The sequence below is a fragment of the Neopelma chrysocephalum genome, unplaced genomic scaffold (genome assembly GCF_003984885.1).
Source record: "Neopelma chrysocephalum unplaced genomic scaffold, ASM398488v2 Primary Assembly neopelma1_138, whole genome shotgun sequence".
NCBI classification, from domain to species: Eukaryota; Metazoa; Chordata; class Aves; order Passeriformes; family Pipridae; genus Neopelma; species Neopelma chrysocephalum.
The window spans coordinates 4121727-4145368 of record NW_020897800.1 but is presented as its reverse complement, the minus strand read 5'-3'; the positions used below and the strand labels follow the sequence as shown (position 1 = coordinate 4145368).

At 53.7% G+C, this 23642-nt stretch overlaps 1 protein-coding gene across 6 annotated transcripts in view; it reads right to left on the bottom strand.

Moving 5' to 3' along the window:
* Positions 1-7295: 7295 nt before the first annotated feature.
* The window catches only part of IGSF9B (immunoglobulin superfamily member 9B), a 48609-nt gene continuing 32262 nt past the window's right edge, over positions 7296-23642 (bottom strand). For 4 of the 6 annotated variants that reach the window (XM_027699279.1, XM_027699280.1, XM_027699282.1 and 1 more), the window contains 2 exons: positions 17723-17844; positions 7296-17326 (listed from right to left, as the gene is read on the bottom strand). In XM_027699279.1, coding sequence (XP_027555080.1) covers positions 17103-17326; positions 17723-17844 — 346 coding nt within the window. In that variant the 3' untranslated portion in view covers positions 7296-17102. Of the gene's footprint in view, positions 17327-17722; positions 17845-23642 lie in introns of those variants that run through there. The other 2 variants (XR_003536812.1, XM_027699285.1) reach the window with 2 other exon arrangements.

The window sequence follows — 23642 nt, the reverse complement described above, 5'->3', positions numbered from 1 at the left end:
GGCAGCCTGTGCCAGGGCCTCCCCACCCTCACAGGGAGGAATTTTTTCCTAACATCTAATCTAATCCTACTCTCTCTCAGTGGGAAGCCCTTGTGCTGTCACTCCAGGCTCTTGTAAATAGTCTCTCTCCAGGAATCTTTCTTGCAGGCTCCCTTCAGGCACTGCAAGGCCACAATCAGGTCACCCTGAAGTCTCCTCTTCTCCAGGCTGAACAATCCCAGCTCTCCCAGCCTTTCCTCACAGCAGAGCTGCTCCATCCCACTGAGCATCTTGGTGGCTTCCTGTGGACTCTCTCCAGCAGCTCCACGTCCTCCCTGAGCTGGAGACAACAACACTGCAGGGAGGGTCTCACCGGAGCAAAGGGGACAGAACTTCACACGTGGAGAGGGGCCCATTCCTCCCTGGGGCCTCTGGTAGCACCAGGCAGAAGAAACGACAGCTCTGGTGGGAGCAGTGACACCAGCACGGGCACGTGTGGCAGTGGAACACCAGAGAGCCAAGGTCTCCTCGTGCCATGGTGGGACCCAGCCCGTCCTGCCACCGCTCCTTGTGCTGCTGCCGGCGAACGTGAGGGCAGATCTGATATCCATAAATCAACATATTACTCATTTTCGAGCATTGCAGTCTGACAGCTGTTACATGAGCACATTGTTAGGAGCTGTCAGGCGCTGATACATAGTGCCTTTTACAACATATGTTGACTTTTATCTAATGTTGTTCCATAATTAGCCCCAGGGAGCAGGAATCTGGGCAGCCGGCTGGCTGTGTGATCTCAGTTAACCTTTCCTGCCGGGGGGAAAAGGGCAGAGCCGGGAGGGCTGCGAGCTGGGGATGCTTCAGTGGATCAGGAGGAAGCAGGCAGAGCTTGGATGTGAGCAGTACCCACAGCCCAGCACCTGGGGACAGAGCTGGTCCTGCTCCCCTCCAGGGTCCCTGAGTCTTTGGAGCCTTTATAAGAGATAAGACAAAGCCCCGAGGGATCTGGGAGCTTCCCTTATGAGTGGAGCCCTGAATTTCAAGCTCAAACCAAGGTAGTGGCCCTGGGGGTCTGGATGGAGGAGGGGACCAAGGGGTTCTTCTCCCCATGCATGGATGGAGATGGAAGGCAGGGATGATTTACTGACCAGGATAGGAGATAAATGAAGGAGCAGATGGTGGAGTTAATGAGTGGAAAGGGTAGATGGATGGACAAAGAGACAATGGAGACAATGTGATAATGGATGGTTGTGCTTCTACCCAGATGAGGACAAATGTTCTGATGTGTCCTCACGGCCTGGCTCCTGTTTAGGAGCCTGTGATGATTCCCATGGAAGACCAGCTCTTGGTCACCATCCCTCTCACCATCAGGGTCCAGGTCACCCTTCGTGAGCACCTTGGCTGTCACCAAAAATTATTCCCCTCTCTCTTTGAAACATTCCCAGGCTCCTGCTCCACCAAAACAAGCAGCAGAGTACTCAGGACGTGTTGGTCCCTATAAAGCAACTCAGCTTTGTGGAGAACCCCAATGGGATGATGTCTGTGGGGAGGGGACACTGTCCCACTGCAGCCCCCCCGGGCGCCTGGGCTGTTTTCCCTCCCTCACTGCAGCTGCTTAAGCTTGAAAAAACAGGAGAGGGAAAATAAATCAATAAGACACGAAGATAAATATGCTTTCCAGCGCTCACACGTTGCAGCCGACTCCTCTGGACGTGCTGTGGTGGCTGCATAATTCATGAACTCACCACTCATATGCAAATGGAGCAGCTCCTGCTGGGCTGGCCCAGACACACCCGGCTCTCTCCCACCACTCCCAGTACCACTCTTCTACCCCCCAGTGCTCCCAGTTCCCTCCCACCACTCCCACTATCCCTCTTTGACTCCCCCCAGTGCTCCCACTTCCCTCTAACCGCTTCCAGAATTGCTCCTTGACTCCAAAATTCCATATGGACAAAGATTCCTCCCAGACAAAAGGTGCCAGGTCAGAAAGTCCTTGCTGCCCACAGAGTGCCCTGGGCAGCCCATCATCTGCACCTGAGACACCCAGGCTATGGGCTTGCTCTCCTGGGGAAAGGGCTGTAAATCCTTTGCAGGAGCGCAGCACCCAAATTGCAAGTCCACCTCCCAGAATTGACCATGGCCTCAGAGAAAACCTCCCAGGCCTCCACTAAATCAGTCAATTTAAAGTTAGAGGTCAGCCTGCTTTGGTAGGGAGCTGTGCTCTGCTAACAGCAAGCCCAGTGTGCCCGGAGAGGGGAGTTTGTGGGGCATAAAAAGGTGTCTGTGTCTGCTGCTCGTGGTAGCTCAGAGCTGTGGGATGGCTGTTCTTCATTATGGCTGGGAATAATGGGTGTTATATAAATCCACACCAGCTTCTCAGATGGAAAAGTACTTTGTTAGTCATTTTAGCAGCACAGCATCATCAAGGGCTTGCTTCAGGCACTGTATAGAAGGCATGGAGCTGGCCTGGGACACTGTGGGTGGTGGTACCCACCTTGCCCAGCTCCCAGCTGAGATTCTCCTCCTCCCAGGGGCTGCCAACAGCCTTTCCTGGCTCCTGGCTCCTGCTGTGTCCCTTCCTCCTCCATCCCAACAGCAGTGCTCCCCAGGAGTGGCTGCTTTTCCCAGATAAATGGCTTAATTAGCTTTTTATTGACTCAAGTGAGCACACTCCTCGGGCAGCGGCTGAGAGAGGAGAGGCAATGTCCCAGGGAGCACATCCTGCATCCCAGGCTGGAGGGATAAAAAGGTCTTTGCCCCATGGAGTCACAGGTTGGATGAGAAAGAGCAGATCCAGCCACGGGAGGGGTTTCTGGTCCCTGCATGAGCACCCATGTGAGCATCCCTTGAGTGAATTCCACCCTGTATTCCCTATGAGAAAAGAAACACACAGAGGGTGTGAATGTGGCAGGAGGACAAATCCAAGGTGGGAGAAATAATAATAATAATAATAATAATAATAAAGCACCTGCTGGACAACAATGCTGGAAATCAAAGCACGAACACCAAATACGTCTGCAAGACGCAGGGAAAATTTTTAATTTTGGAAACTGGCAAAAAGATTTGAGATAGCTGGAGAACAATCAGCGCTTCCCTTTGTGCCTGGAGGGACTGACAAACTTTGCATAAACAATTTTCCTTCCCTCTGATGTGGAAAGGCTGCCACGGAGCAGTGGGAGAGGCCAGAAACGGTCCCCACTGACTTGAAGAAAGCCAAGCCCAAAAAGATTCCCTGAAAAATGACATTAATGGCCCGAGAGCAGGGGGATGGGGGTAAGACTATGGGAGGGGGGGCAGCAGCATCTCTGATTTCTGGTCCTGGGACCCTGAGCTGCTTCCTAATCATGAGCCCTCAATCTGGCCACCCTGATCCTGTTGGAAAAGATATTTCTCTGCCAGGTTAAATGCCAAAACAGGATGGGGAGAGATTAAAAATCATCCCCTTCCCTGGGCAAGCCTTCCCAGACCACGTCATCCCGAGATGTGCTCTGGCACCGGAATATTAATGTGATGGAGGATGCTGTCCACCTCAGCCAGGCACCAGCTCCAGCACAGGAGAGAGATACCAGGAGCTCAGTTTGTGTTTGCCTGAGCCAAGGAGAAAATCTAATTAAACATGGCATCAGGGCTTGGAGGAGCTGGGGATGGGGCAGGAATATAAAGCGCGGCCGCTTCCCGCAGATCAGAGGGCAATATTAATAAACCCACGGAGGGGGACTGCAGGATCAGCTGGTAATATTGATAAATGTAAAGCAAAGACAAAGCAGCCAGGGAATATTGGATGGTAAAGCTGATAAAAAGACAAGTGGGGACAGCCAGCCCTGCCGACCTGGCAGAGGGAGCCCCACAGCCACCCGCCTGCTTCCCAGGCAGGGGATGGCACAGAGCACCCCAAAGAGGGGGGGATTTGGGCCTGGGGGCTGTTACCCCTATTAATGTGCCCCCAAACCTCCAGCCCCCAGAGCAGCACGGCTGCCCTGCACATCCCAGAGCCAGGTTACAGGACAGAGGAGGCCCAGGCACAGGATCTCCATCCAGCTGGGAGCTTGGGATGCACTGGGGGTGGGGAGCAGGGACAGCAACGGCCAGGAGCTATGTGGGAGAGCAAAGCAGGGCGAGCTGGGAGCACAGAGCACTGGAGATGCTCCCTGCTTGCTCCATCAGCCACAGGGATGTGTGTGGAGGCAGCAGAGATGGGGCTGAAGGTGGAGCAGGGGGCAGGAGGAGTACGTGGGGGATGGCACAGCCTCTGCAGCTCTTCCCTGTTACCTGCAGCCTTTCATCTCGAGATGGAAGTTTGTTTTTTTCTTTTCCACCCTCGGTGAAGTGACCTTGAGCGTCCCTGAAGCCCCTCTCACAGGGATCACACTCCCATGGCCGTGCACCCACGGCTCCCTCCCCTCTGCCAGCAGCACGTCGAGCCAGGGCATCAAAAAGAGCCACTGAGTGCGTTTTAAATAAAAGATCGCGTCTTTTCCGAGCTATTGGAGTGATGATTTAAACATGAAGTCAAAGCCAGTAATGGTGTTGTCAGAGCCGTGGCGGTAAATCCAATCAATAATTCACTGATAGCAGGAGCGGTGGCTCCAGCCAGACCTGCCTGCCGAGGGCACGGAGCTTCCCCCTGGAGCAGGAGGTCCATCCCCTCACGTCACTGCCACCTCCTGTCTCCCTGCCAGCATCCCCCACTCTGGCAGCAGAGGTTTGGCCCCCACTGGGGATGGGAAAGAGCCAGGAGCCAGATCCGGAGCCCCACAGGAGGGGAATGGTGCCTGGCTCCGGGGGGTGGGAGGTGAAATGAATTTCTCACCTGGGGATGGATGTTCAAAATGCTGGAAACACCTTGGCTTGGTGATGGCAGCTCAAGTTTTCCTCTCAGCTCTTGTGCCCTTTGAGACAGGTCAGATCAGTCCCAGCTGTCCTTGTGAGGCTTAAAAACACTACCAAGGGACGCTGCCCCAGGCCATCAGCACAGTGGGTTGCCCACCTGCCACAGGGGTACCAGGGGTGCCTCATTCTGTGGCACCCTGCCCCTCCAGCCCTGGACCCACATGCCCCTGGATGAGCTCCTGCAGCATCATTTACCTGCACAAACACCTCAGTCACAGCCCAACCACCTCTTTTTGCCCTCCCGTTCCCTCTGACTCAGCAGGGATCAGTTCTCCTGTACCACAGGATCCAGATGGGGGGCCTGGATCCCCACTCCATCCCTCCTCCTTCCCACAGGGCTTCACCAAGACTGGAGCAAAGCTGAGTGGCAGCACCTAAATGACTCCCAAGCATCTGCCCACCTGTGCTGGGTGCAGGGTGTTGTGGCACCCACAGCAGGATGGTCCCTGATACCTGCACAGAGGTGTGCAAGGTCCATGTGGGAATACCCAGGGCAAGCTGGGGCTGCCCTGGGCACAGTTTTGGGGAGCAGCCGGCGAGGGATGTGCAAGTGGCCTTTGTGTGCATCTCTGCTCCCCCCTGGGTAAGAGGTTTTTTTGGGAAGCCCTGGAGCTGGTGCTCAAAGATGCTGCACAGCCCTGAGCCACATCCCCAACACACTGAGGGGTGTGAGGGCAGCACAGCTCCCCAGAGAGCAGCCAGCCCCTAAAAACATTGCAGGGAGCCCAGGGGGGACTCGGTGGGCAGCACTGGGGGGCAGCTCAAGGACAAGCAGGAGGCCAGACAGACAGAAGCAGCCCCTCCATCCCGGCCCTGTGGGCGGATACACAGAGGACAGAGGTGCTGGAAGTGGCCGAGGCAGCCTCTTCTCCTTCCATCCTCATCAGAGCTGCCGAGCCGGCACTGCCACCTCGTGGCACGGCCACCGGCGAGGCTGGGGACATCGTGGCACCACACACTGCACAGTCCCGGACATGCTCCATTGCTTGACAGAGCCTTTATTACCAGGGGAGCTGCTGCCGCCTGAATCAGTGCCAAAAAATGGCAAAAAAACTCCAAAGGCAGCAGGCAAAGGGGAGGGGAGAGCGGGTCAGCCTGGCTAGAGGAGGGGGATGAGAAAGGGAAGCTGTGGCAGCAGGTGGGGTGGGATCCCTGGGCTCTGAGGGGACAGCATCACCCCCCAGATGGGATTTGGGTTCTCTCACTTCTTAGTCCTTTCCCAAAAGCAGGATCTGAGCACCAGTGTCCATCTCGGTACCCATCTCAGCTTGGGCATGCTGCAAATCCCAGTGGGAAGACATGATTTGGGGCACCCCACTGCACTCCATGGGATGCTCAGGACAAAGAACAGTCCAGCATCCCAAGGGCAAAGCATCCCCCCTCCAAACACCTCTGGGACAGCCCACCCCCTCCCCTCAGCCCCTCCACCCAAATCAACGAGAGCGACAAGTCTTTTTATAGATATATTTTTTTTTTTAGCAAATGTTTATTTATATCAAAATACAAAACATTTCTGAAGCAGGATAATGTTACATGAGGAGCAAGTTAATCGATTCCAAAACCCATCATTCTCCTACAGCATGGCTAGTTGTACGTAACATTGCAACACTGCCAGAATTTCTTATAGTGGGTACATTAAAATAATAAAAAAAACCAAAAACAAACAACCCAAAAAGTCAATCTATGAACATGCAATGTTACCGGCGATAAATTAAGTTCTCAGCAGGCCTTAAAATCCCAACAGGCAGAGACCGAGGGACCAGCTACTCCCAGTAAGGCAGGGCTTCAAACTCTCATTTCTTCCAATTTTTTGTTGGCTTATTTAGCATTTACTCGTCAACTGACAACAGTCCAAGAGCCAAAAGGACCCAACTTTCTTGGCAGAGTGGGATTATTGCTTAGAGCTATCAAAGCAGCCCCAGCTCCCAGCCGGCCCCAGGGGAAGGGCAGGGAGAGGGCTCGCAGGGCAAGAGCCAGGGGTCTGCCTTGGCTAAGCGCTGCGGAGGTCGGGCTGATCTGGAAGATGTAAAATCCCCCCGCATGAGGGGGCTCAGTGGGTCGTTATCCCCTTGGAGACCAGCTCGGGGCCGCTGCCTGCAGTGGGAATGCCGGGAGGAGCGGGCAGCGCTCCCAGCGAGGTCTCGGTTCCCTGCCCAGGGCAGGATAGCACCCAGTCGGAAGGAGAGTTTGGGGTGAGGGACCCCCCACTCCGTGCCCCTCATCGCACACCTGGGGAGTGATGCTGAAATTTGGCTTTCCCTCCCCGTGGCCCGGAGCAGCTCCGGGCCGTTCCCGGGGATGCCGATGCCGAGCACGCGGCCACCGGTCCCTCCTGCTGGCATTTACTGGCCCTGGAGAAGGCCCAGAGCAACAATACAGGTACAGAGAGATTATATAGAGCGCGGAATAAGTTTCATATAAGGCTTTGGTACAGCACCATCATGTCAGATTTATTTGTAAATCGTTTACAGAAAAAAAAAAAGCTTACTGAAAAAATAGTGTTTTGTTTCTCTTATTTTTTTTTATAATTTTTTTTTATTATTATTATTTTCTTCTGAGGAACATACCTGAAAGTTCAAAAATTAACCCTCTAGTTGCCGTCTGGGCTCCCATCAAACGCTAGTTTTGCTGTGTGCAGTTCCAAAACGAAGTGACTCGATCCCAAATCCCACTCAGGTGTGACACAGCCCACCCGTCTCACAGCAGTCACTAAAAAATCAACACCACAGAGATTCGGCAGCTGATCGCTACTCACTGTTTAGTAAAAATTAAAAAAGGATTTGATAAAAAAAAACAAACCTTAACAAAAATTAAAAAAGAAACTCAAAAAAAAAAGAAAAAATTAAGTCACGACAACGAACGTTATGGAACCAGCGGTACTAAAGTTTCTTTTATTGTTATTGTTATTAAAAAAAGTCAGTTCCACTGGTTACCATTGAAACAGCACCAAAGAGCACCCTAACGTGTGTTATACATCGTAATACTCGACATTCAAGAGATGGAAACGAGGTTGGATGGTCTAGTCTTTATATCCAGAGGCAAGAAATTCTTCTTAAAAAGAGGAAAAAGTTGTCCCACGCAACCAGATCCCTGTTGGGTCCGGAAGAAAATCCCGCCTTAGGGGAAAACACTATGGAGTTAGGAGGGAATTAAATCAAGAGCTACCTGTGGAGGTCTACGAGGGTTCAGAGAGTCTACAAACCTATTAAAAGGGGATTAAAAAGTCTGGGCTCCCCGGGAGAGCCAGGGATGCTCCCAAGGGAGAGCTGGAGATGCTCCCGGGGGGATTTGGGGATGCCCCCTGGGTGATCCAGGGATGCTCCCCTAGGAGCTGGCAAGCCGGTGTGATCTCCAATTGCCCAAAGGATGGCTCGGGAACCTTATGGCAATGTAGGCATGTCCAGGAGGATTTCTACAGGGCTTTCCCACATGGGAATGCCAAGGGACTGGAGCCTGCACAGCCGTATGGAAGGTCCTGCACCCCCTGGGTCCTCGGGAGCATCCCCTGCCTGCTCTCTGCCAGCCCCGCAGAGGGGAAAAAAGGAAGTTTGGCCTTAAAGTGCATCTGGGAGGGCGGGGAGCGTGTGCCGGCATCTCCCACCGAGCCAAAACCTCCCCGAGCGGAGTCGGGCGCTTCCCAGCGCTCCCGCCGGCCGAGCGGGAAGAGCCTGGGAGGGGGCGGGAAGCAAACATTCCCCCCCGGGAAAAGCGAGCTCCTGCCAGATGCGCGCGGCTGCGGCGGATGGAGGCAGCGGGGATGCGGGAACAACCAAACCAAACCAAACCAAACCGCGGGAAGCAGGACGATGCTGTGGGCGCGGCCGAGAGGGAGGGAGGGGCGGAGCAGCTCTTGATGTGTCTGTTTGGCATCCAGAGGGTTAACGCTACTGTGGAAAGTGTGCTTTGTAAACATTTATATCTTTCCTTTTTCCTGTTTTTTTTCTGTAAGTGATTCCAGGGGAGATGGGGAAAGGAGAAAGCTGCCCGCCCCCCCCTGCCCACCCCCGGCAATACCCCAAAGCCCCACCGGTGGAGGAGGGAGGGAAGTGCAGCTCCCCCCAGCCCGGACACCGACCGGTGAGAAATCTCATCCCTTCTCTATCTCCTTACATCCTTTTTTTTTTTTTTTAAACATATAAAATACTCACTTATGTATTTACCGCTAATAAATGCAAGTTAGTCCCACCAAACATGCTTTGCTTCGATATCAAGAATTGGTGCTGAACAAATCTTGGCTTGATATTAGAAACATCCCCCCCCAACCCTCCCCAACCCGACGAAGAAGACAGAAATATCATGGAAAATACAGGTGACACCTACGGAGGACACGGTGCCGCTGTGAGGGGCCAGCTCCCGGGATTACATTCGTGCCTCAGCCCGGCAGGACATGGCATGACCATGGTGAGGGACCTCTGCCTGGCTCTGGAGGGGTGGAAGCACTCGGGGTCTGTGCCACCATCCCCTTGGGGCATCTGAGCCCAAAAAACAGCATCTGCATCCTCCCAGAGCCAAGGATTGTGGGACACAGCCCCAGGGGTAACCACTGCCCAAAGCCAATCCCCAAATCCTGCCCCAGCGAAGGCAGAGGGGGTGGTTTGCTGCTCCCTGGCATTGCTCAGTCCCAAAACGGCTCCTCATCCCCCCCCCCGCCACCCACGGGCACACAGGGAAGGGGGTCCGGCGGGTCCTTGCAGGAAAAGCCCCAAGTATGCCCAGCACATTCCTCACCACTGGGACAGGGAGAGCCTCATATCCCACCCATCCGGGCAGGGAGAGCCCCCATCCCACCCCAGAGCAGACCAGCAGCCTCCCCAGCACCAGCAAACCCCGATGGCCAGAGTTACTCTGTTTGGTGGAGAGGTATTGACGTGCCTACAGAGAAGGTTCCCTGCTCCAGCCGGGTGTGGGGACCCACTGTGGCCACCTGGGTGGCTCTGAGGGGCTCCACAAACCACAGGAGGGTTTCAGGAACCCTCAGGATTTATAAGGGCGGCGAGGATGGGTGGCCAACAGCGCCCAGCGAGGCAGTGGTGTGGTGACCCCATCCCACAGCACGTCCCCCATCCTGTGCCACCCCCCAGGCCGCAGCCGGCCTCATCCTTCCCGCTGCGAGCAGTGCCCCCGGAGCTGAAATTTGTCTTTTTTCTCTGGAAAGAAAAGCCCTGGGTGGAAACACCACCCCCTCGCCGTGGCCCTGGGCGAGCTGGCAGCAGGCCCAGGCTTCCCCATCCCGGGACTTTTTTCCCTTTTCAGTATTTTTCCCTATTGAAACAGCAACGTGGCAGCAAACAGCGGCGATGCCGGGACGGCAGCCGGAGCCGGCGGATCCCCCGGAGCCCTACGAGCCCCCCAGCCTCACCCAGCCCTCCTCTCCCTCGCCACCGTATTGCTCAAACAGCACTAGGCATGGATACAAAAATAAAACAGCTATGTGACTTAGATATATATAATTTTTATATATATATATATATTTGTATATATATTTTTGTCTATTTATAGGTGGATGGAGAAGCAGAGAAGCTGAAGCGCAATATAATGTAAAAATACTCGCTCTGCTCCCGCTGTTGAGACTCTCCCCCCCACCTCTGACAGCCTCTCTCATGCTGCACAGAAGTTTCTGACACCTATTACTAAGGAATTATTTTAAATATTTATTCTCCCCCCCTTCTAAAATAGAAAGTAAATATATATTTGTTTAATTTTATATACAATGTGGTTTCGATACACCAATATCATTTCTTTAGATAGAGATACTGGGGCTCATTTCTCAAGTGTTTTTTTTTTTAAATTTTATTTTAATGTAAGTGCTGGGGGGGAGTGGGTGGATATTAGAGGAGCTTTCAGTCCTGGGAAGATGGGCACCCCTTTTTGCAGCCCTCTTGGTCCCCTGCAACCTCAGGAGGACAAGAATAAAAGTCCCCCTGGGAGAGAAAGTGTCATTTTGATGGTAAAGCCAAAATCTGGGCAAACTCTCCTCCCTGGGGGATGCCAGTTACCCACCCCACTGCAACCAGTATAAAAATCCTTAGCTACCACTACAGTACATGCTTTCTGCACCTGAACCCCCCAAGCCTGGACCAGCCTGTCTGCCCCCCCTTTCTCTTGCCCACCCCCTCCCCAGGTACGGTCCTTCCTCCATCCATGCACGTATCAAAAGTCAGCCAGAGCCCTGGGATTGGGGATGTCCTGAGGTCACCCGGCATGGCCAGGAAGACACCTATGCCACACAATGACGGGGAACACACAGCTCAGGCAGCACAAACCTGCCAGGTCAAAACCACAGAAATGGGGAAAACGGGAAAAAACGGCACCGGGCAGCTCCCCCTTCATCCCAGTCACCAGGGGAGGGGAACAGGCTCCCATCTCCAGCCCGTTCCCAGCACCAGCACCCAGTCCTTACCACATGGGGATGTACCAACTGATGGGAATTAAGTGCAATATTAAGTTTCTTCTTCAGCTGGCACCAGCATTGCCAAATCTGGATGCTGCTTCCCAACCCTCAGTTCCTGGATCATGCATTTCCCTGACAGATCTCCAGCAGGAACAAGTGTGCTTCCCACCTCTCCTCCGCAGCAAATGCAGGCAGAGGGGAGTCAAGATACACAGAAACAGAAAAAAAAACCCCACAAAATTAAGCTGAAGGGGGGAAATGGGAGTAAACATCCTGTTTCCTTTAAGGGTTACACTGTGCCCAGACAGCACAGGGATGGGCTCCTGGAGCGTGGTGGGAATACAGCCTGAATTCGGCTGCCCCCGAACCCAGTACTGGCTCTGGCATCACTGATGACCAAATCCCCTCTCTGCCTCAGATCCTCAAAGTCCTGCTAATGAGGTTTAAAATAAAGATGCTGTGAAGAACATCTTGTCCCTCCAAGGAGTCACTGCTGGGGCCGGCTGGCACAGCCGGCGCCGCGTTCCTCAGCTCAAGGGACAAATTTAGCTGTATCCCTGTCTCATCCCTTCTGACTCAACGCTTTTCTGGGAAGAGCAGATGCAAAGCAAAATGCTTTCACATGAGTAACCGGAGAGCAGCATCTAGAGGGACTTGAGGGAAAGGTTTCTGCGTGGTGCAGCTTTTTCTTTAAACGATGGCACCAGAGATGAGGCAACATTACGTCCCCCTCCCATGTCACGTCCCGTGTCACGCCCCACGCGCGTCGGACACGCAGAGGAGAGGACCTGTCCCTCCTGCTTCTCAATGTCACGGCCCGGGGGTGAGTCATGGACAATGAACAAAGCAAAAATAAAAAATGGAGGGGGGGATAATGAGGAAAAAAAGCAATTTGTTGTGTGCAGCGGGTCACGCCTGCAGCGTGCCTCTCCATTCCCAAATTCCCCTTGGGCTCCAGCTGCTCCCAGCCCCTTCCCTGCTTTGCCCATCCCAATAATCCCCCTTTCAGCACAGCTCTTAACTCTCCCCTAGAGACACACATACCCCTGACATGCAAATCTACTGAATTCTGCAAACCTATCTACCTTTGTCCTACACTTCTCTATCTATTTATATCTCGTATATACAGTGCATTTTACTCCACTTCCTTGAAAAGATTTCCTTCCACAAAAAAGCATTGACTCCGCCAGCCTGGGGCCGCAGTGAGCCCACGTGGGACATGTGGAAATCCCTGAAGGTCCAGCCTCATGGAAAAATACCCCCAGACAAGAGCTACAGCTGAAACCAACCTGAAACTCCGAGAACTCCCAAATCTACGTCACTGCCTGAAGCAGCAGGAGAAACCAAAATGCCAGGAGGGTTTTGTCCTGATACAATCTTGCAAGGTGTGAGCAGCAGTAAGTCACGAACATGTGTCATGCCCGGATGCCACGAGACGTGACTAAGCCCTGCTGGGACTGTGCCTGGGCTGCTGAGCCCAAACCCAGAGCCCTCAGAGGTGGGTACAGCAAATTATTATTCCTTTTATATTCCCTTTACCCAACACTGTCACCTCCAGACTTCCTCCAAAGCGGGTGGCACCGAGCCAAGCTGACAAGGTGATAAACACCAGATCAACAGCCTGGAGCCCAGCAGTGCCCCAAATCAGCCTCCAAGTTACAGGTGACCTGCACAGGGCAGCAGGAATGAGCATCCCCCTGGGAAAAGCATCACCTGCTCACAGAGACACCCCTCACCACCCTGGTGGCTCGTGGAAACCCCCCTGCTCAGGGGGGCAGGCCACAAACCATGCTGAGGTTCACACTGGGAAGAGACCCCAGGACCCTCCAGCTCCCCCCATCCTACAAACCCACTGCTCCAAGTGCCTCTGGATGCAGTAAGTGGCAGGCGCAGAAATGGGGCCCCACAAACGAGCCCTAAATGCTCCCCCTCCCCCCCACTCACAGTAACTTGCATTTTCCTTCATGTCAACACTGCGAAACTGAAACACTGCTGGGTTTGCACAGCAAAGTCGCCTCAAAAACACGTGGGTGAAAGCTCAGCAAGTCCTGCTGGAAAAGCAGGCAAAGCACTTTCCCTGCCCTTTTTCCCTGACTACACAGGGACACACAGGTTTTATTGGAGAGGCTGCGAGGGATGGCACCCCACGACCACCCCCTCTTTCCAAGGGATCTCAGCAACACCCTATACCTACCTCTCCATGTCATCTCCCCCAGCTTGGGGTGCCCAAATCCTGCAGCCCCCATGGTGGCATGAAAACGGCACTGGAGCATCCCCACCGTGGCTACCTCGCAGGCAGAGGCACCAGCAAGGACCCCCCAAAACTGGGTTGGCACCCCTGCACTGACGCCTCAGAGGAGCCCAGGGACAAGTCTCCTTGTGATTCAGAGGCATTTTTTCACCGTGGTCCAGGATTTGCCAAGGGACCTAATGAAACATCGCATTCACAATGTGCAAGGAGGAATCGTACGGTTACTGATAAAGAAAGAGCCGTCTACTTCAGACCAGCTTATAAAATAAGAGAGTTTGGCCCAGGAAGATAAAAATCAAGATATATTTTGCAGCATGAAAGAAAAAAAAAAAGTAAAAAAAATGAAGCAGCAGCAGCAGCAGCTGTGTTTGCAAACCACCAAAGCGGCACGGAGTTCAAACGGGGATGAAATGGGGGAAGCGTTTGGCATCATCTGACACGGCTTCGATGTCCCAGGTCCGCGGGAGGAGAGAGGAGCGACCCCCTGGAGGGCATGGAAACCAGAGGGCTGGGAGAAGCGAGGAGGTTGCCAAAGCAAGAGGTGAGCCAGTCAGCCAAAGCACGGCCCGAGTCTATCGGAAGGTAACTCGGTCTAGCAGGGAAAGGAGTTAAGGATGGTTTTAGGGAGGAGCTGCTTCCATGAGGCGCCCGGGCGGGATTTCCCACTCCAGCAGCGTGGCAGGTACACGGCTGAAAGAGAGAGGGCTGCAGCTCCAGGCTCTAAAGGTCGAAGACCATGAAAAGCCCAGTGGCTCAAAACACCTGCAAAAGGAAAACAACTCTCAAAAGACTGACGCAGCAAGCCGGCACGCTCCGTCAACCTTCCCTGCACTCCAAGTCCTCTAGAGCTCCTTAAGACGGGATGGGGCACAGTCCCGAGGTAGCAACCTCAAGAGCCTGAAGACAGCGCCTTGCCCATCCGAACGGGCGTCATAAATAGTTTGGAAAGCACTCAAAGGAAAAAGCAACCCTCTGTTGGAGAGGCTGAGGCAACAAGAGCGAAAGGAAGAGCGAGTTGGCCACAGCACGGCCAGCACAAAGCCTCCACACCTCCCCCGGCCCCGACGGTCACCTGTCTGTCAGGAGCAGCCCAGCCCATCGGGAGCAGCCCAGCTGAAGTTACCAGCAAGCTGAAGTGAGCCAGGCAGAGTTTTCCCCGCTGCTGAGCGGGAGAATGGCATTAAATCAATTCAGATCCGAGCGGGTTCTAGGGAAAACCCTAAAAACACACTCAAATAAAAGAAATCCGCAGTCATACTGTTAGCAAAGTTGAATTCTCACTCTGAGAGTTGAGGTTCTTACGTCAGGTCACTCGTCACGTCAATAAAAGGCCCTGGTGCAGGCTGGAAAGAGAGGGACACTTCTGCCAGACCCTCCCTCCTTCCCGAGACAAACCTGCTGATGGTTTGAAGACCACCTACACAAAGTTGTTAAAGCTCAGAAATATCTCGTTATCGATTCAGAGGATTCATTGTCCAGTGGTTCAAACCTTACTGAGGGCCTGGAGATTGGAAAAGACGCGGTGCTCTGCTTTTGGTGGTCGAAGGTTCCCGAGCATCCTGCTGGGAGAGGAAGCACAACCTCTGAAACCAGGTGTTTTTTGGCAGAGCAATAGGCAGGCTCCGACCTGAGAGCGTGGCGTGGCCAGAGTGCCAGATCACAACCCAGAGCTCACGTCTTTCTCCAAACATCTCAGCCCTTGGAGGTTCAACCGGCAGCAAGAGCAAAAACCAAGGCAAAGCAGAATTAAAGGCGAGATTGCAGAGAATCTCTTGGCAATTCTACCTGGGAATAAACAAAAGTTTCATATGCAAATAGAGAGCCTGGGGCAAAAACATGCCTGCAGGCTCTTCGGTTCTCCTGATGCTTTTTCTACAGCCTGAATCCACTCAAAGCAAGAATATCTACATGAAACACTCGGTGTTTTATTCCCAGGCAGGCTGGAGGGTTTAGCACTTTACCGCAGAGGAAGAACTGTGCAAACCTGGATACAGCGGTTGATTTTACCACTTCAAACTAAAAAAAAAAAACAAAAAAACCCTCTAAATATTTTAAAGGTAGGGATTGCTTGGTATCAGCACTAAGCATTTACATAGCACTTGGAGTCTGTAGGCCACCAAGTGCTTGTCCAAAGTGCTCAAATATGACTTATCCCCATTTTACAGATGGGAGAACTGAGGCACAGAGAGGTTAAGTGACTTGCCCAAGGCCACGCAGTCAGAGAGTGGAGGCAGAGCGGGAAAGCGAGCCCGGCTGTTCTCGGAGCGGGTTCCACCTTTCCTGCTAAAAACAAACCAAAAAAAAGGCCTGTGCAATCCAGAAAACCACCAGCCACCAAACCTACCCTAAGTACTTCGAAGAGGAAATACATTCTGGTGAAGAGTTAGAACAGCATTACCGAGGGGAACAGGGGGCAAAGGGAGGGGACACGACCCCGGCGGGTGTCACAGCCGACACAGCCGGGCTGGAGCGGGAGAAAGGAAGGGGGGAATGATGGAACCAGCAGGAACGTGTTTTAGGCTGACGCGAAACGCTGGGCTTAGCTTTGCGCGGCCGCTCCGAGGAGCCGTCCGTGTCCATCCGCAGAGCTGGGCACCTCCAGCCGCTCCCGCCCGGGCTCAGCACCTGCCGACGGAGGCTTTTGGGACCAACGCAGCCAAACCCCCTCCGCTCGCACGCCTGCGTCGCCCCCGGTTCGCGGTTACGAGTCAAGATTAAACATCACACACGGTAAAGAAATCACATCACTGCACGGCACCGAAGAACATTTGCCTGCGATATACAGAGTGTCGGGAAGAATTAATCGCAACCACCCCTCTTCAAAGCTGGCACGCACCGTACCTGGAGGGGGAAACACCCTCGCGTGAGATCGGCCCCGCACCCGCGCGCTCGCACGGCACCCAGAACGCGTCACCGAGGCTCAAAAGCATTTGCACAGACAAAGGGTGATTTCTCACATCTCAGACTGATTGGAAGGCTCAGGGTCTTTCTGGCTTTTCCCTTTCAGAGATAGGTAAGGAAAGATGTCACGCGTGGTTTTGCTGTTATCTTCACGTCAAAAGAGGCTGGGAAGGGGGAGGCGGGGAGATTTTTCACAATTACAGCTTTCCTGGGATTATTTGGTCATGATTTTTTATCATAATCAGATTCACGGGATTACCAGTTCCCGTCTGGGTTGTTAGGTTCTTGTCAATTAATTACACCCTGTGTCATTTAATTTCTTCCGGCGATTGAGGGCCAGCTGCTCAATCCCACACTTTCTCCCTAAACGCGCGCCGCGGATGCAGATGTCAAAAGCTCCGTCTGTGCCTTTGAAGCCTAGAGATCTTTCCCAAAACCGAGGTGCAACACCCACCACCCTTCCCACCCCACCACCGAAGCTGTTTGGGGTGGGGGGAGAGGCGGATCCGAGGAGCACCCAGCCCAAAGCATCCTCCCCATCTGCCCCAGGGTCCCCCCAGCTCGTCCCCGCTGCGAGCCACCGAACCCCCCGGCAGAGGCAGCAGCATCAGGGTGTCCCCCCTCTCTCCCATCACCTCCATCCCCATCAGCTCCCTCCACTGCTCCTGTTCAACCTCCTGGGGCCGGCGCAGGCTAAAGCAGGGTGGCGTGCCCGCTGGTGTCATCGTGGTCCACGCTGTTGAGAATGGCTGTCTGGTCTTCGGGGAGCTGCCGGTGGCAGAGGTCGTCCTTCAGCGCCGAGAGCCGGGCGAAGGGGTCCTGACGAGGGTGTCTCTTCTTCTTGCGGAGGCAGACAGCTTCGTCAGGCGACAGTACCTGAGAGCTGGGAGGGTGCTGAACCTGGGAGGCAGAGCCGTCTGGGAAGGGGGGAGAGAAGGCAGATGGGACCGGAGCCAGCAGCAGGGCAGAGCGCTCTGCTTGCTGTAAAAGGGAGGTTACAGCAAGCCTGGCCCTGAACCCGCCGCTTGGCAAGAAGGGAGCACGTTTTGGGCATCAGGGAAAAATGAAATGAACACTCCAAATCCAAAATAAATAGAGAAGGGAGATGCAGGGAACAGGAACTCGGTTTGGAGGAGCAAGGGAGGGACAACCCACAGGCAAGGAGCCATCCCTTTGGGAGGCAGGGAACAGGGGCAGCATCCAGGAATGGGCTTGGGGACCCCCAGCACTGGAGCCGGCAGGGACCTGCCCAAGCTCTGCCCACAGTGGGACAGAAGGGATGCTGTTGGGGACCGCGGGGTCCTCACACTCACTGGGTTGTTTTCTGGATTTCGAGGAGCCCTTGGATGACTTTTTGGGCTTCTTTATCCGCTGGTATTTCAGAGCTTCGAGCCTCTCAGGTGCAGCAGCGTCCCCGGGCGGAGATGGACGTTTTCTAGGAAGGAAAAGCAGACAGGCGCCGTCAGCGGCTCTTGGCCGCGCTCGGGCCTCTGGACGTCCCCGGTGGGGGATCGGTCCACCCCAGTCAGCTCTGCCGTGGAAAAGGAAGAGGTGAGAGACCCAGGGCTGAGGGAGCAGGGCCAGCCAGGCGTGCCGGAGCGCGGGATGAAGGGAGCAAGGCGTCCCCGCTGCCCCTATGTCTCCCCTCCACGTTGCCGAGCAGCGCCGTGACCCGGCCGGTCCCACTGGCCACGTCCAACACGGGCACCCCAGCTCACCTGCCACCTGCCTGCCATGCCAACACTGCTAAACAAAAAAAAGGACGGGGCAGATCCTATGTCCGATAAGGTATTTCTGGGAAGTGGTTGGAAACCCCTTGGGATGGAGAAAGAGAGAAAGAGACAGGCAGAAGCGGCACGGCAGCATCGAGACGGGCACCACGAGCCACCCGTGGCGGACAACACCGGCGCCACAAACAGCGGGGAGGCAGGATCCTGCTGGCCCTGCTCCCACAGCCAAAAAAAACCAGGGGCCACACGACAGACAGGGACACGAAGGGCACACACCGACAGAGCCGGGAGAGGTACCTCGTTCCCAGGTCCCTGTGAGAGGCGACAACAGAAACGCAACAGCACGGGAGCATCTGCTCCTGGAACACCAAGAGGCTGGGAGCTGGAGATGGAAACACTGACAAGGTTTTATTGCAAGGACAAGGAGGGGATTTGCAAAGGGGTGCTTCCTGCAGGAGAGCCAGCAGTTGCAAGGGATAGCTTTCCAGCTCTGGCCCCTGAGGAACTCTTCTACAGGAACCAGCTCAAGGTGAAACAGTCTCCCCTTTGCAAAGGGATTTTTTCTTTATTTCCTTCACTGTACCTGTTTTTCCCATCCAAGGCCTGGAAAGCATGACTGCTGTAGAGCAGAGCATTAGAGGAAAACCTTTTCCTTAGGAGACCGGACAGTCCAGCTCTTATCTATAACACATCACAGCATCCCCCCTCTTGCTGCTTTCCCATCTCCTTCCCCTGCTTCATTTTACCTCCATGACCCTCCAAGTTGCACCAACTTCTAATGGCACAGAGGGACAAGTCTGAGGCCACAGGTCAACCTGAGTCATCACCAAGCAACCTGTAGACAAGGTGTCCAGAGACGACAGGGGAGGCATCCACAAAGCACCTTTTATTGCAGTAAAGCCAATGCTTGAAGCCAGGATCCAACGAGGAAAGGAAAACTTAAACCAGTGTGACTTCATCTTCAAAGGAGATGACTCTTCTGCTCTCACAGCTCGGTCACCAGAGGTCAGTGACCAAACCTTCTCACAACAACCACACAGAGGACGGTGCTGACAGCAGCTCCTGCATCTTCAGATGTCCGTGACTGGGCAGGGATCAGCAAACCCTGCAAGCCACAGGCAGAAGGATGGGCAGGCAGAGGAGCTGCCTCAGCTGGCTGCAAGGAGGCAACATCAGCATGTCCAGACTTGTGCTTTGGCACCAAAATGCTGTGGATGACGTCCTCCCGGTCTGTCAGCAAGGTGAGACCCACCCAACATTGCAAGAACACTCTGGATACTGGTGGGAGTGGCAGGGAAAGGACAAACACACGGGTTGGAGCACAGACCCTGCACTCCCAGGCTGTGGGACAAGAGTACATCCACCCACAGAGAGTTTGGAGCTCCTCATCTCCCCCGGGTTCCAGGTAGAGGCTGTGCACCACCACAGAGCTGTGCATCTCCACAGAGCACAACAGCAGCACTCCACAGCCAACATCCCAAGCGGCTCCAGAGTGGTGATACTTCAGCTGGAGTGCACAGGCAAAGAGCTCCCAAGGGATTTTTCCCCTTGGGGAGCAGAAGGGTGGGGTTTTTTTGAAGATGTGTGCGATTGCAAAGCTTCTGAATTCTGCTGGCAGCGTTGGAGAACACCCAGGGAAGTGCAGTGTGAGGTGACGAAGCAGCTGAGGCACAGCAGACGCAAGAGAAACCCAAACACTGGGCATAGAAAAGCTCCTTTTCATGTTTCCCATTGCAACAGAAAAGTGAATGTGCGGAGAGCTCCCAGAGAGCCTCTGTTCCAGCTCCCAGAGAGCCTCTGTTCCAGCTCCCAGCAGAGCAGCACATCAGCTGAAGATGAAGCAACTCATTAGACATGCTGGTAGTCCTGCTGGCTGGATCCAGGCAAGAGCTTTCCCTCGTTGGGAAGACGACATTTGCAGTTGCAGAGCATAAACACCTTGCTCCCAAGTGCAACCAGCCTCTTATAAGAGAGGCTACACCACCCACTCCAGCCACGGAGCTGCACCAACACGGACAGCCGCGCACATGCTGGCTCCGAGTAGGACCACAGCGACCCACAGGTCCGACAGCATGGGATTCCCCGCAGCAACTCCTGCTTGAATGGTCAATAACAGGGTTTTCCCCCTTTATATCCACCATTTCTATGATTTGCACATGAGGTACATTCATGCAGGTACTTGGCTAATGGTGGCCTCAGCTGCTCCAGTGCATCATCCCTGGAGCTCACGTGTGCCAAGCCCTGGACACCGTCGGGCTCGGTGATTCTGCCACCATCCTGCCCATCAGCACCTGCTTTCTACCACCTCTTCCCATGTATTTGCTGATATTATTCAAGCACAGCTCTTAGAAGGCTCTTGCTCTTCCCACTCCTTTTTCTTTCTAAGAAGATGCTACTGTGGCATGTTGACAAAATTAGACAGATTTACGCAGGGGATTATGAGGAAATTGCCTGAAGCTCATTTCCACTAGTTCTCCGTAATTGGACTCGTATTTATACACACAAACATAAACAGTGAGTGTGCTGAACCCATGTGTCACCATAAATACTGTCTGACCTCTGGCAAGGAAGAGATACAGAGGAGGACAGAATGATGCTACTCACCAGCCAAATTTTATCTGCTCTACCCACCCTTTATTTCTTCAAAGGGCTCTGATTATTTCAAATTAATTGTCATTTTAAGCTCAGCCAAAAGCCTCTTCCTGCCCCCAGAGTTAACATTTTGGGCAGCTGCCCGTGCACAAGGGAGATCTTGAATACCAACAGACGAGAGGCTCAGAGAGGTGGGTAAACCTCTTCTAGAAACTTCAGTGTAGAGCTGGGCAAAGGAGCTTTGAGAAGCCCACGTGAACTCCTGACACAAGCCTTCTGTGAGGCACCACAAACACCTGGAGCAGCAGTTTTCCTCAAGTCTCCAAAGGAAAACCCTTCTGCATGAGCAAGGGTTTGAACTGCATGGACTGGGAGGTACCAGAGAGGCCACAAAGGTACTGAAGGACCTCTGAGAGCCCCAGGACAGGAGCAGGTAGCCAGGGGAGAAGAAGTATTGAACCCAACACACACCTCAGCTGCTCTTCTTCAAATGTCCTTCCACATACAAAGCAAAGATGTAAAGGAGAAGATCCCTGAAGGCATCACCGACCTCTTTCCACTCAAAAAGGGAACCCATATAAAGGAAGAGTGCAGGAGATTTAAGGGCACAATACATATATTTAACCTCGTGGAGGTCTCAACACGCATTCCCTATCTCCTTCTCTCCTCAAGACACTGACATCCAGAAATAGTTTGGGCATGTTAGAGAATCCTCTTGGATGAGGTAGAGCATCCACTCGGACCAGTTAGAGCATCCACTTGGACAGGAGCCCACTGTGTCTTGGCCACCATGTGCTTCAACCCTTCATCCTCCTCAGATGAAGAGCTCAATTCTCCTACAGGAGGCTCCTGCAAGTCAGAATTCCCACTTTGCTCTGAGGCAGCTCTGGCTGCTGCCTCCATCCTGGAATGCTTGGGATCCTTCAGAGAGGTGCTAGAGAAACACAGCGGTGATGGCCCCTGGCCCCAGAGCTGCTGCTGCCAAGGCACAGCAATGAGGGAGGAAGAGGCTGAGGGAAGGAGCACACCTTCTACAGGTCTGCAGACACCACAACTCATCTACACAACGGACTTCACCACCATGCTGACGGAGAGGAGAGAGGGCGAGGGAAAAGGGGCCGGACTGGAGAGGAAGAGGGGGATACAGTCACGGGGAGAGGGAGGGGGGAGAGAGGAAGATAAATGAAAAACAGGAGTGAGAAAATATATAAGTAAATCAAAGAGACTGAAAAGAAAAATAAAATAATAGTAATAATAATAATAATAATACTTAAGAAAGAAAAGAGAAACGCACTCAGACAAGCGGACTCACAACTTCTCCAAGCGGGAGGAGGCATGAAACACATGCAGAGGATCAGCACATGGACAGTCTTTAAAGGGGAACCTGTTTTCTTTCAAGCAGGGAGCGAGGGGTGCTGCTCCTCCCGCACTCCTGGCACCGATGTCCCTTCGTCACTCAACTCTACGCCACGGCCAAGCCCCCCAACTCCCAGCACTGGCAGTGCTGTCCTGGCAAGGGAGGCCGGCGGGGCCACCCAGGGCAGGCTGCGGTGCCGAGGGGCGGGGGAGCTTGGTGCCTTGTCTGTGGTTTTTGGGTTTCCCTCTGCAGGGAGACGACAGCCCCCTTTTCCCTGTCCGGAGATGCACGCTGCATCCTAAGAGGAGAAGATGGGAAAACTCCTGGTGCCGACTCGGTAACAGCATTATTTATCCCTGCCCATCCATAAAAACTACCTGAGCTTCACCTAAGAAAAGCCACCACGCTGCAGCCACCACCGAGCCGAGCCCACACGCTGCCTCTCCCTCTCCTCCTCTCAGGTTTTATTACTGCAGCACAGAAATCTGGCTGGTCTGGTATAAAATCCCTGTGCTCTGCACGCACTGACAATTTTATGACCCCAAACCATCAAGAAACTACTTGGCTGGGCTCTTTACGGGATTCCTCACTTATTAACTGAGATTTATTCTTCTGGTTTCCCCTTTTCGGGGATAATGACTCTGGAGTCGCTCCTGCAACTCCACCTCCCAGCAGCATCTTGGAGAAGGACACGGCAAGTGTCCTGCTGGGCACTATGATCCTGCTCCTCAAACTCCATCAGCCCACAGCACCCAGCACTGGAGACGGGAGCCAGCCAGGATCTGTGCAAGAGCCACACCAAACTCAGACGTGAGCCTGGACTCAGCTCTGCTGTGCTAAAGCCATGTTCACTCATGTCCCTGATGCTCCCAGAGCGGGGAAGTGCCACAGAAAAAAGAATAAACAGCCACGTCCTCACAGAAGGCTTCCCTATTCCTTGAGAAGCCTGGCACAGCCCAGATCTCACCAAGGCTCAGTGCCAGCTTTGCTCCCCATGGGATACCCTGCTCTGCCATCAGCAGGGGAAGACAGAAGAGGGTGGCCAAGTGTTCAAGAGCTTTGGAGGCTGCAAGGCTCAGACTGGAGGGGTTTGAGCTCCTGCACAGAGCACACATCCTGTCCCTGCTCCCATCACCATGACCCAACGCTCCTTCCTCACCTCTCCTGCTCTCCACACCCCAGGACAACCCTCCAGGTCAGCTGGAGGAATCTCCCTCTCCTGCAAACATCCCCCTGATTTCTCTAGGCATCCCATCTCTCTCATGAGGCTCTTTTCCAGCCCAACAAGGCTCTGCAGGCTGTTGGAGAGCATTGGCCAGGACCTTGACTCTTCCCATCCAAGGCAGCAAAGTTTAAGTTTTTGTAAGGCCAGTCCTAAGGAAGCCTGGCCCTAGAAATGGTCCTATCTGCAATCCCACCTCTCCTTTCATAACCAGCCTGGCTGACAGCCAAACAGGTCAGCGTTCCCCATCCTCATGGTCACAAATTACTATGATCCCATCTGGATTTAGCAGTTTTAGAGATGTTCTCTGCTTTTAAGGTCTGAAAACTACC